General features: G+C 43.5%; 1 protein-coding gene across 9 annotated transcripts in view; it reads left to right on the forward strand.

Moving 5' to 3' along the window:
• Positions 1 to 16283, forward strand: part of PCDH15 (protocadherin related 15) — a gene marked incomplete at its 3' end in the record, with an annotated part of 626608 nt that overhangs the window by 561775 nt on the left and 48550 nt on the right. For all 9 annotated transcript variants that reach the window (XM_079312511.1, XM_079312506.1, XM_079312514.1 and 6 more), the window contains 3 exons: positions 6792 to 6901; positions 8107 to 8247; positions 15955 to 16082. In XM_079312511.1, the coding sequence (XP_079168637.1) occupies positions 6792 to 6901; positions 8107 to 8247; positions 15955 to 16082 (379 nt within the window). The remainder of the gene's footprint in view (positions 1 to 6791; positions 6902 to 8106; positions 8248 to 15954; positions 16083 to 16283) is intronic.

A 16283-nucleotide genomic window follows, 5' to 3' on the forward strand; every position in this document is an offset into this window, starting at 1 on the left:
TACAAAGCCCCTTTCCGAAGCTCTTCTTTCTTTTGTCCTGACTTCACCTAGATCACCTCTGGATCAAGGATTTAATCCAGAAGTTTCCATTACTTCACAGCAACTTATGGCAGCACTTTCATTTCTTAATTAACAGATATTAATTAGTAGCACTGTGAAAGAGTGGAGACCAGATGTAACTGGAACCTCAGATGAATATAAAGTGGTATTTTTGGCCAGCCTGTCCTCTTTATGAACACATCCTCAATTCAAAACAGTAAAAGTTGAAAGGGATTTGGGGTCTTTTTGGCATTGTGTTAATTAATAAATTCCACATCCTCTGCAAGGGGAAGGTCAATGCTCGTAGCAAAGTGCTGCTGGAGCAGGGAATGGAATGGGAACTGGGGGCAGCATCATTGCTTCCTAATTAGTGCCTGTGGGCACATTAACCAGGTGTTCAGTCGTTCCAGAACAGGAAAAATGGGGAATTTTGCAAACTTACAGCTTCTGTTAGTGTTGCATTACAGCTCCCCAACCTGTCAGAAAAGATGTGTCCAGTTGCCCAGCAATCCAGAGTTTTATGGGGAAATGTGGGAGGCTGTGAATTCCAGGCTATAACTCAATGTAAATGTAGTGTGGAATTTCATTTAATTTTATTTCTCTCCCAGCACCAGCCCTGCTGTGGAAATGTGTTCTGCCTAAAAAGGGAGATCAGGGGACACGTGGAGCTCGCTGTCCCTCGGTGGAGGAGATGTTGTAATGTTTTCCACCCAATTAAATCCTTCATTTTGGAGTAAAACACCATCCAAGCAAAAGGATTTCACAAAACAAAATCACGAAGCTGTATCAGGAGTCGATTATTCCAAGGGGTTTTCCCCAGCTCTCTGGTTTCCTGCTGTTCACTCAGACAGTTTTCCTCATTGGGAAATAAGGAATGGGGAGCCCTGCACAGTGACAGTGAGGGTAGGGGTGGCATTCCATGGTTGGAATCCCTGTGATTTGGTGCTTCCTGAAAGGTGGGAAAAGCATCCACAGTGCTCTGGGGTGGAGCTCAGGAACTGGAAAGAGTGGCCCTTTTGTGTTCTCAGTATCTGTGAATGAATCAGAGAATTCCAGAATGTTTTTGGCTGGAGGGGACTTTAAATCCCATCCAGTGCCACCCCTGCCATGGGCAGGGACACCTTCCACTGTCCCAGGTTGCTCCAAGCCCCATCCAGCCTGGCCTGGGACACTGCCAGGATATCAATTCCACCTTAGATGTTTTTCCATCAGGCAGCTCCTGAGCTGCATTTCTTCAAACCTCTGTTTACTGAAGTTTCCCTTTTCTCCTCCCTGGGATTTCCCCCATTAGGGATCATTTTTCCCCTCAGAAATAATCTTCTCTTTCTTGTCAGAGTCCACAGATGATTATTTTTGCTCCTCAAAATTGTTTTGTCCCTAAAAATGTTTTGTTTAATGCTGGTATCCATTTGCATCATCCTTTTTCCCAATATATCCATCCTACCACTGCTTTTCCCAGCTTTCCTAGGATGGAATTTACATTTTATTAAGGGAATATCACAGGTAACCTTCTAGTTGCAGCATTTTTGAGATGAGGGGGTAAAAGCAGTTGATGTTTTCCTCACACTTCAACTGGAGCTTCCAACATGCATTTGGAATTTGCATGTCACATCAGTGGCATGGATTTGGGAAAATATGTGTGATTTTCCCTTTGGAATCACTGGTGTAGAGTGTTTTTCTGCTGGTACTTTATTTGGTTTATAATTAAAAAAAAAAAAAACAGCAGATGTGATTATAAAGTTAAATTATTTTTACACCAGGTACTGAAAAATTAGTGTGTGAGTTACCAGGTAATTACCAGATGAAAGATCCTTTTCCCCTAACTTTTCCTGGTGTTAGTAGTGCTGATTGCATTTTATTAAATCCTGTACCTCTTTATACCAAACGAAAAGGAAACTAGAATTTTAGGAATTATTTTTCAATGAAATGTTCTGGTGAGATGTTTCCAAGGGAAGAGGAAAGCACAGGGAGCCAGATCCCAGCAGGGAATTTGTTCTTGGAAAGGCTGAGAGTCAGAGCTCCCAACTCCATGTTAATGAAATGTAGGAATAAATCACTCAGGGGGTGGGAAATGGAACCTAAATTATCCATAATTTTAGTGTTAAACCCCATTGGCATCCAGCAGTGTGTTATCCTTCCAGCCATGTTATCCTTGGAATTTATCCCATCAGTCTCACCAATCCAAGTGTGTGACTGTGCCCTACATTGTGCTTGGCAGGAATTTTTCCCCTTTCTTCTTTTTTTTTTTTTTTTTTTTTTTTGCTTCTGCAGAGTCCTGACAGGAATATTCCTGCCTTTATGGCCTCAGGTTTAATTTGGGTGGATTGAAGGGATAACATGAACACACAGAGATCAGGAGAGCAAAACCTGACATTTGAGTTAAAATACAATAGGTTAAGACAGGATCACTAGAGCAATGTCCAGACTCCCTTGTCATTTGTTTTGGGGATAAATACCATGGGAAGGTCAGAGTGCCTCCAACCAATTTGGGAATTGAGACAGAAAGGCAGGATATCAAGTCCAGGAAGGAATATGTGACATTCTGAAGATAAACTGCTCCATAAATGCATCTAATTAAGACAAAAATAATTTTTTCTATTAAAAAAAAATATGATTGCCAGAGACAAGATGTTCAGATGGTTACTAGGAAAGCAAAATCTTAATAAATTGATGGATTATTGCTCTAAAACATGTATAAAACTTGATAAAATGATGGTTTATTGCTCTCAAATGTGTCCAGGTCTATCATTTTTTAAGCAAACACAGGAAGCCAAGGTAGTTTTTTATGTGCTGGTGCAAGGATTAAAGGAGCTGCCATGGGAATTGTGGAATTCCAGAGTGGTTTGGGTTGGAAGGGACCTCAAAGCCCATCCAGTGCCACAGGCAAGGACACCTTCCACTATCCCAGGGGTTCCAAACCCCAAAGTCCAGCCTGGCCTTGGACACTGCCAGGGATCCAGGGGCAGCCACAGCTGCTCTGGCCCTCTCACCATTCTAAGAATAAAAAAAACCCCTCAATCAAGTCGAGGTGAGCAATGTAATTAAACAGCACCAAAACTTAATTTCTCAGGGGTTTTTATGGACCCCCATGAATTTAAATATAAATATATAAAATATTTTATATTCAAATATTCTATATAAATAGGCACAAAATATGAAGTCCACAAAGTAGAGGCAACTGAAGTGGCTCATATGGAGTCCATTCACATCCCACTATTAAGCTTCAGCCCTAAACCAATTTTCCAAATTATTATTGGGTTTGCTGGTTTGAAATTTAATTTTTTATTAAATCTCGCCTTCATGCTTTTGGAGATAGACAAGTTTCATGGTGAATTTAAAGCATATTGGCTATCAGACAAATTGAAAAAGGGCTGGGAGTGATGTGTTTAGTGCAGGGAAAAAGAAGAAGCAGAAGAGTAGAGAGGAAAAGTTGAAATTTCACTGGGACACTTTCAGTAGTAGTGCCCTGCAATGGATTTGAGAAGTGCTCAGTCTCCCTTTCCCACTCTGATCAAGACACATAGAATTAGGATATAGCAAATTCAGAGATTTTTTTAAATTTGTATTTATTTTCAGTATTTTTGTGCATAAATTATGTCTTTATTTTAATCTTGTTCTTCTTTGTGGGTTTTTTTTTTTTGGCTTTTTTTATTTTCTGAGGAACAAACCCATTTTGTGGTTTCATACTCAAAGAAATCAATGAGGTCTCTCCTTATCTGCATTCCATCCTGGATGCTCCCAGGATATCATTTATTATACCTGTAGAAAAGTTAAATCAAAGGGCCTAAATGCCACATTGCTGTGATGGTCATGGAATAAAAAAATACCATGGAAAAGGATGAAAGGATGTTTCTGGGAATAAATTAAAGTTGTCATGGTCAAAGGGTGATTGTGTGGAGAAGGGAAGATTAAAACTCTGGATAAGGCTGAGGTGGGTTGGGGATTAAATTGGGTGTTAATTGTGGTTTATCCCTAAGATTTGTGGGATGCAGGTGGATTATCATTTATTGCAAGGGACCTCCTTACATTCAGGGATGGGATAGATGTGGATTCTGGGCACGTGAGTCTTGGAAGGAATCAGAAATCACAGATTTGAGAAGGTGGGGAGTTCAGAAGTTCAGAAAGGAACATTTCATTGAAAAGGTTTCAAATATTTCAAAGCAATTCACAGAATTTCCCTTCCACTCCCATGGGGATTTTCTAGTCCTTTTCTTGTGTGGCTTGGCTTGGATTCTCCTGCTTTCCTATCCCCACAAAAATTCCAGCTTTTATCATCCAGTGATGCAAAATTAAGGCATAAAAACACCCTTCAAATAATATTTTGGGGGGGAAAAAAGCACCATTTTCTATCTTAACCATTCAAACATTGGAAAATAGGGAATTTAATCCCTTAGAAAGGTTACTAGAGCTGGTAGCACAGGATAAAGGGCAGGATATAGGATGTTGGATGCTCATATTTTGCTGCTTTTCTTCTCCACAGTCCAGAGGATTGCTCTGAAGGGATGAGCTGGGTGTTTTACTCCAGCTGATACATTGCTCCTGTTGTTCCAAGTCCCTGGAATTAAAGGAAGAGAACAAAATCAGTTCAATTACCATGGGGGGAAACGTGCTGTTCTACCCTCTCCCCTCAGAGCAAACACAAAACCTCTCTATGATTATTATTAATTTGTCAATCCATTGGATTCAGCACTGGCAGAGGGAGCTATAAGGTCATTCCCACTGCAGAAATATCCTGGAATTCTGCTAGGAATGAAATGTAGGGCTTTTGTTCCACTCCCACTCTTTTAAAAAGGCAAAAAAAACCCCAACATCATCTCTAATGCAGCATAAAAAGGGCATTTTTTCTCTGACCTCATCAAAAGAACTCCATCTTTAATTGCTTCCAGCTTTGGCAGCTTTTTTCCCCTGTCTTTCCCTGCCTTTTGGCATCTTTTTAATCCCAAAGATTAGCATTTGCTTTGGTAAAATGCACACTAAAAAGCTTTTCACAGCAATGGTTTTAGAGCTTAATAAATTAAGGAGCAGCAAGGAATTTTACTCCAACCACTGGCACAGAGCTGTGGGAGGGATCTGGTCTGTGCATGTGTGTTTGGGTAAAAGGGGATTTTTCCACCTGTGAAAAAAAGAGGAGATCACTGTTACATTGCATGATCCAAAACTTCCATATGTTCATTATCTCTGAGTTTTTTTAGGAGGTTTGAAGCAATATTGTTTCCAAAGGAAACGTTTGTAAGGTAGAGCTCAGGAGAAGATTGGCCACTTCTTGATGGGAAGAGTTTGGGTTCAACAGTTGAGATTGTGTCCTGGGGTTCCAACTTTCATATAATCATGGAATATCCTGAGTGGTAAGGGACACACAGGGATAACTGATCCCAGCTCCTGGCTCTGCACAGACACTCCAACAATCCCACCCTGTCTCTGAGAGCATTCCTGGAGCTCATGGATTCTTGGAGCCCTGCCCATTCCCTGCCTTTAGAATGGGAAAATGTGGTGGGTTTGAAAACCACCTGGAAGAAGAAAGGGGAAAGTGATAAAATATTCATGGAATCACAGAATTATTTAGGCCTGGGTTTATCAAACCAAACTGTTCCCCCAGCACTGCCAGGGCCACCACTACACCATGTCTCCAGGTGGGATGTGGTCTTCCAAATACCTCCATTATACTCCCTAGAAAGAAGAAGGTGTAGATTCTCTCCAGAATTTTGAAGATCAATGTACAACTGATCTTCAAACTCAGAAACCTCTCTGAGCAGATCCTTATCTGGCATTTATTTTGTTACCCATCAAACAAGTGTAATTTTTAAAAATTGAAAATATCTGCATAATACATTAAAAAAAAAAAATCTACATTCATGGATGAGTGTCAAAAATTCCTTTTGCATTTATTTTGAAGAGTTTGAAGCATGAGTTCAATCATTGCTTGCCATAAGGAAAATCTGAGGAGGAGGATTTGAGATGAGCTCAAGCTTCTCACTTGTCCTTGTTGAAATTGTTTGGATTGGTGGTTTAAGGACATCAGTCATGGAATGATTTAGGTTCAAATGGCCTTAAAGCCCATCCAGTGCCACCCCCTGCCATGGCCAGGGACACCTTCCCATGGCTGCTCCAAGCCCCAAATCCAGCCTGGCCTTGGACACTTCCAGGGGTCCAGGGGCAGCCACAGCTTCTCTGGGCACCCTGTGCTCCACAGTGGTTGGGTAGCCTTGGGTTGCAGTTAATTTCCTGAAAAGCATCTTGTGTTTTACTACCAAAATGTGTTGGCAGGAAAAATTTTGGATCTTTGTGAAGAGTGGAAATTCCCATGTAGGTAGCCCCAAAATTATTCCTGTTTGAGACATGGAATTTTATCCAAGAATGACGTTTCCTGCATGGTTTTGTGACAGATTACTGAGTTTTCTTAATAGACTTGAAGATATTAAAAATCTATTACAAAATAGGTATATTACAGATCTATATAAAATATATATAGAAAATACCTATTTTGTCTTTTACTTTCAGTTTATCAGGCTGGGATAGTTCTTGTTTCTCCTCATTATTCCCCACTGCCCACTTCTCAGATTCAAGAATCATTAGATCTTTACATTGCCACCTCTTGTCTTCTGGACCTCTCAGAGGGTTTTGCATTTTCAAAGGTTAAACATTTTCCTTTTTAATATGATTTTCCCTAATAACAGACAATACCAACCTGAGGAGTAAGTGTCAATAACCTGCTCTTGGGAGTGTAACTCAAATCCTTCTGTTCCATTCTGCAGACCTCCCCCAGTGAGTGAAAGTGCCCCAAAGGGAACTGTGGTCACTGTTGTCACTGCAGCAGCCTTGAACCAGACAATTGTGTACTCCATTGTGTCAGGGAATGAAGAGGGTAAGTGTAATAATAATAATAATAATAATAATAATAATAATAATAATAATAATAATAATAATATTTCAGTCTTGTGGTTATGGGGAGCCTGGAGGGCACACCAGCGATCTGCAAGAAAGTATGGAGAAGTAAAGCAGCCTGAGGTGAATCACAGAATCATTAACGTTGGAAAGAAAATCTCAGATTGTTGAGGTGAAATCCCACCTCATCTGGACAAGCAGGAGAGAATTTCAGGGTTGGAAGGGACCTACAGGAAACCTGGAGAGGGACTTTTTATAAAGGACAGGATAAGGGGGAATGGCTTCAAGCTGGAATGAGAAGTTTAGATGGCATATTGGGAGGGAATTGTTCCTGGGAGGGTGGGCAGGCCCTGGCACAGGGTGTCTAGAGAAGCTGTGGCTGCCCCTGGATCCCTGGCAGTGTCCAGGCCAGGTTGGATGGGGCTTGGATACCCTTGGATAGTGGAAGGTGCCTCTGCCCATGGCACTGGATGGGCTTTGATGTCCCTTCCCACCCAAACCATTCTGATTCTCTAACTACCATTATCAAACCTTTGGAGATAAGCTAAAGATAAGATCAATTAGCATGAAAATAATTCTCACTGATGTGAAAATTCCCATGGATGCCCACATAGTGCGAGTCCATGGCACACTGAAATAAAAACATAAATATCTTTGATGGAGTTGCACTTGCTTAAAAATCTGGTTTAAGGGATTATAGACTCAGCCATGCTGTAACAAATATTGGATTAAAGCCTGGTATCCAAGCAAAGCATCCTGCTGGGATACTCTCTGTGATCTACCTGGACATCTTGGCAAAATAACACAGAATTACTGGGAGGGATGTAAAGAATTCCCTCTCCTCCTTTTTGTGAGAGGGGGTTCTTTGTCTTGTCCCATCTTTCCATCTGTACTCAAGTCCTGTGCAGGAGGTTGCACTTGTTGATCCTTTGGATCTCTTCCATCTCAGGATATTCCATGATTCTGTGATGCTGGGCTGGTTATCCCAGTAGCAGAGCAGATCCAGCCATTCTGCTCCTTAAAAATATCTTCAAAGATGAGCTACATGGGGCTTTACAAGCCTGAGGGAGGGAGGGAGGGAGGGAAGTGTCAGAGAATTGTGTCATCCCCAAAATACAGCCCTAGAGCGTTGAAAATCCCTATTTTTGCATCTCATAAAATTCCTGTGTTTTTGCTGGCTTCCAGATGTGTTTGCCATTAACAACAGAACAGGAGTGATCTCTGTGAAAAAGCCTCTGGACTATGAACGTGTCCAAAGTTACGAGCTCCGAGTGCAGGCAGACTCCCTGCAGGTGGTGAGATCCAACCTGAGAGTCCCCTCCAAAAGTAAGTGTCAGAAATCCTTCCTTTTCCATCTTTTTAAATAGATATTGCTGGTATTTGCTGAGAATGGTGAAACTGCTCTGCAGTGACATTGCTGTCTTTTAGGGGGGTTTTCTCAGCCTGACGTGGCCATACAGCTGTGGCTGCCCCTGGATCCCGGGCAGTGTCCAAGGCCAGGTTGGACAGGGCTTGGAGCAGCCTGGGACAATGGAAGGTGTCCCTGCCCATGGCATTGGATGGACTTTGAGCTCTCTTGCAACCCAAACCACTCTGGGATTCTGGGATTCCATGTTAGTTGAAGGTGCTCAAATATTTGACCCAAGACAATGTACAGGGGTGGCCATTCCAATGCCTTCACCAGGGTTTATTTCCAGTGTTACCCACAGAACCAGCAGGACATTCTGGGATTTTGAGCCTGGATTATTGTGGAAATTTCTTCTTTCCTTGAGTAAGAATGGAATGTGTGGGGTGTGACACGTTGCGGTTTATCAGTGGTCAGGAGCCTGGCTTTGTTAAGAGTAGAGTGAGATCCTGTGCTGGTTTAGCCACCACTGAGGATGTGCCTGCCAGGGCACAGAAAGGCAGAGCTGACTGCTTCTCCTTGTGCCTGGGAGAAATCCAGATGAGGTTTTATCCATAAAAATACAGCCAGGGAATACCCAGGAAGCAGATCAGGCTTCCATGCAGCACACAGCCTTCTCCAAACATTTCAGCCACTGCAGACACAAGGCAGTCATCAGGTCCTTCTTTCCTTCCCTCTTCTGACTCACACTCTGCAATAGAGCAGCTCTCCCAACTGAGCAGCAGTTCCAAAAAAGTGATGGCTGAATTACTTTATTCAGGAATGCTTGGTAGTGACTGGAGTTTGACTTCAGGCCAGTTTAAAGGAACATATGCTGGGTGCCTTTGGTTCTCCAGTATATATTTCTTAAAATGTGCACTGTGCTGCAGGGATGGCTAAACATTTTGATACATGTATATGTTTAAAATACTTTAGATGTGTCTGGCCAGCTGAATCACTTACGACTTTGTAATGGAGATACCTTGATCTCTGGGTTTGATTCCTGCATTTATACAATGAATTCCTTTCCATTTTCTTGGCACTTTGATTATTTTTGAGGAATTTTAGTCAGGTTAAACACTAGTTCTGGATTTCAGGGCACTGAATTGATTAACTGCAGTAGGAGGAGATGAGGCACAATCAGCACATCAGTGTGGGCTTTGCTGAGGTTGAACTGATGAACCATTTTGGAGCTGGGTGACTAGAAATGCACAGCCTCAGGATTATACAACATGGAATTAATACAAAACTGTGACACCCATTGGCACTGACCTGCTGCCAGTTCTGGTCTTGCATAACCCTGAATTGGTGCTCTGGAATTTGTTGGTGACCTGCTCTGGATCTGCAGGGATTTCTGGGCCACTCACTTTGAGATATACAGTGAGTGTGTCCAGGGAAGGGAACACAGCTGGGGAAGGGGCTGGAGCCCCAGGAGAGGCTGTGATGGAACCTGACACATTGAGCAGGAGCTTCACACAGTTTCTTTTTAACAGGGAACATTTTCCACTTAATTTATACAGGAGGAATTTGCTGGATTTAACTGGTTTTTATGCTCCAATAAATCAAAGCCTCTTCCCTTTAAAAGATAGGAAAGAAGGCTGAACGTTTCAGTCTGGGAAATTATCTGAGTGGCTTCAGAGCCTTTTAGGGGTTTGTGGAAGAGAGAGGACATAGTGAAGTACACGTACTATTCAGACCCATTTTTGGGATGTAATCAAACAGATTTGGAACAAAAATCAGAGGAGGAGAGGCTGAGGGAGCTGGGAAAGGGGCTCAGCCTGGAGAAAAGGAGGCTCAGGGGGGACCTCGTGGCTCTGCACAACTCCCTGACAGGAGGGGACAGCCAGGGGGGGTCGGGCTGTGCTGCCAGGGAACAGGGACAGGACAAGGGGAAACGGCCTCAAGCTGTGCCAGGGGAGGCTCAGCTTGGACATTGGGAGGAATTTCTGCATGGAAAGGGTGCTCAGGCCTTGGCAGGGGCTGCCCAGGGAAGTTTGGAGTGCCCATCCCTGGAGGTGTCCAAGGAAGGGCTGCAGGTGGCACTCAGGGCTCTGGGCTGGGGACAAGGTGGGCACTGGGCACAGCTTGGGCTCCATGGGCTGGGAGGCATTTTCCAGCCTCAGGGATCCTGGGATTCTGTAAATGACACAGCCCTGACAAACTGCTCAGCTACCACACAGGGATGAATATCACAAAGCTCAGAAGCTGGGTACCAAATTGTTTTCAGTGATGGTATTATAGGAAATAATTATAGAGAAATAGGAGCTGGAGTTTTCATCTGTGCAGGGGGAAAGTGAAAGTACATTAAGTGTAACTGAGCTTGTCATTCAGTGATGGTGCAGGTGATAGTGTGGCAATAATTGAATAAATATATGGGGAGAGAAAGTAAATTGAGATGTCCTTTGGAGTATGAGAACATCAAATTGGTGACTTAAACTGGGGGTTTCACAGATGGTGCTAAATCATGCAAAGTCACATTCTTGCTTTCAACAGAGTCAAACTCATTAAAGGAGTTACTTTCACTGAAACTTTATGATATGAAATTGCTGTGTGGTTTTACTTCATTTGAATGGATGGTGAGCTGTGTTTGGTGATGAGAATGAGTTAAAAAGCTTGGGGTTCTCCTTGAGGATTCTGATGATGCTGAGCCCTGAAGGACCTTTAATATTGATGTAGTTTGGACAATGCTTTCAGGCACAGGGTAGAATTCTTGAGGCTGTTGGGATTGATGCTCCTTGAGGTGAGAAGGTAAGGGGCAGGAGGAAACAGAAGGATTTGTGTGGAAGCAGAGGGAGCAGCACAGAGAAAGTGCTGCCTAAACACAGGGACAAAGAGCATTGGAGCGGGATGGACAAGGAGGGACAAAGAGAATATTACTGCTTTTGCCTCCAAATTCAACCTGGTCCCACCTGTAGAACCAAAGCATTGGTGGGCATGTCCACAGAGGCTGTGGCTGCCCCTGGATCCCTGGCAGTGCCCAAGGCCAGGCTGGATGGGGCTTGGAGCAGCCTGGGATAGTGGAAGGTATCCCTGACCATGGCAGGGGAGGGGCTTTAAAGTTCCTTCCAACCCAAACCATCCTGGGATTCTGTGATTTCACATTCCTAGAGATACAAAGATAATGACAGAACCCCGTGGTAACTTTTCTTGTATTGAAGAGGAATTAATTGACTGGGTGACAAGGTGGACAGTGGTCACAGGTCATACTCCATGTTCTTGGAGGTCTTTGGATGATTCTGTGACAGGTTGACATAGTCTTTATCTTGCTGTCAGAAGATTTGAAAACAAAGTCACCTTTCCACTGATTATTTCCATGTTTTATCCAGTCAGGTAGAATTGTTTGTCACCTTTGGCACCCCCAGGGCTGGTACAAAGGCACTGTCCTGGCTCTGCTACACTCCCAGCTGTGAGCAGGGCTTTGCTCTGGGGTTTGGGGGTAAGGCAACAATCCTGTCTGCTTCAGTTTGGTTTTTTTTCCTAAACCCAAAAAACCCTTTGGGAATAAAGTGGAAATGGTAGTTTTACAACTAAAATTCTGCAGCTGTTCCATAGTAATTGGGAATGATGATTCTGCTCCATTAAATATGAGCATGAATTCTGTGTCCCTGTTGTGTTGATGTAACAGTAAAGCAGCCTTATGTTTTTTGGTTGCAGAAGTTGGTGCTGTGGTGCTTTACAAGTTGGCTGCTCTGGCAGTTCCCAAATCCAGGAATTGTGACAGATGGACTCAAGCAGAGCCTGATCCCACTGCCTCACAGCTCTGGGAGAGCTTGGGACAAACTTTTGGGCAGCAAAGCAGTGCATTTCAGAGAGGCTGAATAAAACCTGAGCTCCCACTCGGGTCATTATTTGTTAGAAAAACAGGTTTTATATGGATTTAAATCAGACCTTGGGCTCATGCTGCTCCATTATTTGTTAGAAAAAGAGGTTTTATATGGATTTAAATCAGACCTTGGGTTCATGCTGCTCCAAACACGTTGCTGTTTGCTTCTTTTTGCACTCTTGAGCAACGACAGCACATGATGATCTTCTTCTGGCTTTATGGGCTCATTTAGATCTAAATGCCACTGAAAAATATTCAGTGCTGTTTCCTACTTGGTTCTGCCAAATCCAGGAATGTGAGATGGAGCCCAGCTGCCGTTCAGCACAGCTCACCTGCCAAAGCACAAAGCCTGCTCCACGCACTTGTAAGACAGGAGTAAAGCAAAGTACTCCTACACCCTGGCAAATTACAGTTCTCCCTCCCAGCTGGATTCAGATGAACTTTGGAAAGGTTCTTTGAAATCTGCTGTTGCCTGCTGGAGAATTGCTTTTGGAGATGTAGGGATTTGTGTTAGAGTTATCCATGCCTGAAGAGCAGCTGTATCCATGTCTGGGTTGGAATGTTGCAGAAGGCAAGTGCAGTGCTGCTGGTAAAGTAAAACTCACCTAGGAACACTCAAGGATTGTTGGTGCTGTCCCAGTGTCCAAAAATCACAGCTTCATTTCTGCAGCCTGGCAAGGAACTACAGGCTCACATAGATCTGGCACATTTTTAGATGGGGAGACTGGGAAAGAGCTTTCAACGAAGATGTTTGGAAAAAAACAACTGGGAGTGAAATCTAGTACACACCAGCGACCCAGGAGTTATTGTTGGGCTTGTTTTCTGTTATTTATTCATGGACTACTCGTTTTAGGTGTTTCAGAGGTTCCTCAGCTTTGCTTTAGAGCAGCTTTCAGGGTGTTTTCACCCCCCTTAAGCAAACTACAAAAGCTGAAAGATCCAAAAGTCTTGGCAGTGATTATTTAGCTGGTTCCTATAAACTGAGGATGACTTAGAAGCAGCTGCAGTTCTGTATTTTTTCTGCACTGCAGCTCATCTCCAGGGTGCTGGAGAAAAGAAGGAAAAGGAACCTTGCAGGAGGCTGAGGTACCACTGAAATAAGTTTTCTTGGCTCTTTTTGGCCACCTTGGTAGCCTGTGCTGCTTTCTCCAGGTAAAGATGCTTTTTGTTCTTTCACCTGGACAGCTCTTTAGGCAGAACAGTCATAAGTAATAAGATTTTATATTTGGATTCTGGGAGGTCTCACAAGAATTACCACCAAGGAGTAAATCCTGCTTTCAACTCCTGGAATCCATGAAGAAAAAAAAGTAACTGGTGCTGGATTCCAGACTTAGAACACCAAAGTTGGGAGGCTTTACTTGAGGGTATAAATTTCCCCTCTGGAAGGTGAGTGTGAATACTGACAGCCTGTGATGATCACTGTCCTCACAAAGAGGGTTTGAGCCACACCTGGTGTTTAGAAAAACAGTTAAAAAATTGGGACATGAAGGAAAAAGGAGTCTAATGAGAATCTAAACCAGAGTCTCTACGAGTGCACTTCTTTGGTGACCTTTTCCATCAGACTGGGGGCTGGGGGGGCAGGAGTGGTGAATTTGAGACCACCAGAGCCCCTGTGCAGGGAATATTCCTAAATTAGGCAAAGGGAGTGGGAAAAATACCCATGGGGAAGGGTCTGACATGACCTTCCCACATGATACAGCTGCTGCTGAGGGATTTTAGTGAGAATTTCACTGAGGGCAACTTCTGTAGCTGGTGGGAGCCCTTTCCTGCAGCCAGCTGTGGAATTGGATCCAAAGGTGGGATAGGGAGGAGCTCACAGATGCCACATTCCACTGCATCTGCTAGAATGAAGGACTGTGTCCAGAAAACAGGCAGGAAGCTGAAACACAGGTAGATACTAAATGGTGACAGTCCTAATGTTTGCCTGTGGATATGCAAGGTATTTTATTTGTTTTGTGCTTATGTAATAACTTCCATTTCTCCATTCCTAAAGCATTCACCCTTTGCTAAACAAATCAGCATTTTGGCAGCTCAGAGAACTGCCAGCAAATTAAACAAATGGTGAGTTGAGCAAATTACAAGGCAAACTTTGCATAAGGCTCAGCCACCTCACCCAAACTGGCCTGACATGACAAAAGTGAGCTATATGCAAATGATGTTTGATTTGAATTAGAGGAAACCAGTACAAGTGAGCCTACACCTGATCTTACCTGCACAGATAAAATCAGGATTTTCCCTCTAGGACCAAACTGGTGGCAGCCAGTGATAGGGCTGGTTATAGGCTCAGCAGGGCATGGTCACTTCCACACATAATCCTGCTTTTAATGCCACCTTCTTCCCTAAAAGGTGGAGCTGCAGTGGGAAAGTCTGCCTGGGAATCTCAGAATCCCCAGGACACTCTGCTGGCTCAGGGACAGCATTTTAAATATTGGTATTTTTTCAGATTTCAATTCCATTTATGAAGCCATAATTTTTTCCCTTCACCTGGACTATCAGACAGGCAGAATATGACTTTGGCCATGTCAGAAATAGTCTGTGGTTTAATGTTTTCCTCCCTTAAATATACACCTCCTAAGCCTTTTCTGAGGAGCCTGCATTGTACAAGTAACTCAAATCAGTGGCACCTGTGCAACATTGAAATTACCCTGGCACTGGAAGGAGCTGAGAAGACCAGCTCAGAAAGGAGGCAATTTATCACTTGCAAATGTGGTTTTAATGAACTGGATATCATCATTTTCAGCATCCTTTCTGGTTGATATGATTCTGAAAGAGGGAAGCAGATGTTGGTGGGGATTATTGCATAGTGGAATCTGTTTGGCATCAGGTCTGTGATTTTTGCTGGATGTTTTTCCATGGAGATGTTTATTACTCAATGGGCTAGAGCAGGAACTCTTTAATAAAACCAAATGAACAGTGGGGTTTTGTGTTGAACCTCTCAGGTGAGACAGTGCTGGACCAGGCCAGCTCTGGGAGGAGGACAGGCTTAGGGATGCTTTTAATTAGCACAGGAAATTAATTAAGTGGTGAGGCTGCTGAGCCAGGACTCTGTGTGACCATTTATGAGTTTACAGACACCAGGACTGGACTGAATCAGCTGTTAAGTATTTGCACAGCAGTAGGAATAATTAAAATAGATAAAGCAAGGTGCAGAGCTGCTGTTAATGGGCTCTTTGTGACACCTGTGGGTATTTAATGGGACCAAAAGCTGCAGAATTAAAGTGTGACACAGATCCCTATTACTCACCTAGGGAAGGGAACAGAGCTGGAGCCCCAGGAGAGGCTGAGGGAGCTGGGAAAGGGGCTCAGCCTGGAGCAAAGGAGGCTCAGGGGGGACCTTGTGGCTCTGCACAACTCCCTGCCAGGAGGGGACAGCCAGGGGGGGTCGGGCTGTGCTGCCAGGGAACAGGGACAGGACAAGGGGAAACGGCCTCAAGCTGTGCCAGGGGAGGCTCAGGTTGGACATTGGGAGGAATTTCTGCATGGAAAGGGTGCTCAGGCCTTGGCAGGGGCTGCCCAGGGAAGTTTGGAGTGCCCATCCCTGGAGGTGTCCAAGGAAGGGCTGGAGGTGGCACTCAGGGCTCTGGGCTGGGGACAAGGTGGGCACTGGGCACAGCTTGGGCTCCATGGGCTGGGAGGGATTCTCCAGTCTCAATGACTCTGGGATTATCCAGTTTTAGAATTCTGTGATGTTTAAGGGATTTATTTTTAGTTTATTATCCATACACTCATTTTATATGATCTCCCTGAACTGTAAATGCATGAATGCTAGGAGATGTTACAAATTATTACAGAATATTATATTTTGTTTTTTCCCTCCCTCTTTTAGGTAATACAGCCAAGGTCTTTGTTGAGGTGAAGGATGAAAATGACCATGCACCTGTGTTTACAAAAAAAATGTACATTGGAGGGGTGTCTGAAGATGCCAGAATGTTTTCTTCTGTGCTTAAAGTGAAGGTAAGGCTGAAGGTTTTGTCATAACCTGCACTTACTCAGGGAAAATTTGTACTCACTGGTTTGATATTTTACAGGAAAATTTGAAATTTGCATTTTCTAAAGCTGCTTGGTAGTTGATGTTGACACAAGGATGACTTTGAGTTAAAACCCAAGTTTTGTTTGTAGTCAGTGTTAGATGTTTGTGTCTCATGCCAGTTTTTA

The sequence above is a fragment of the Erithacus rubecula genome (assembly GCF_903797595.1).
Source record: "Erithacus rubecula genome assembly, chromosome: 9".
NCBI classification, from domain to species: Eukaryota; Metazoa; Chordata; class Aves; order Passeriformes; family Muscicapidae; genus Erithacus; species Erithacus rubecula.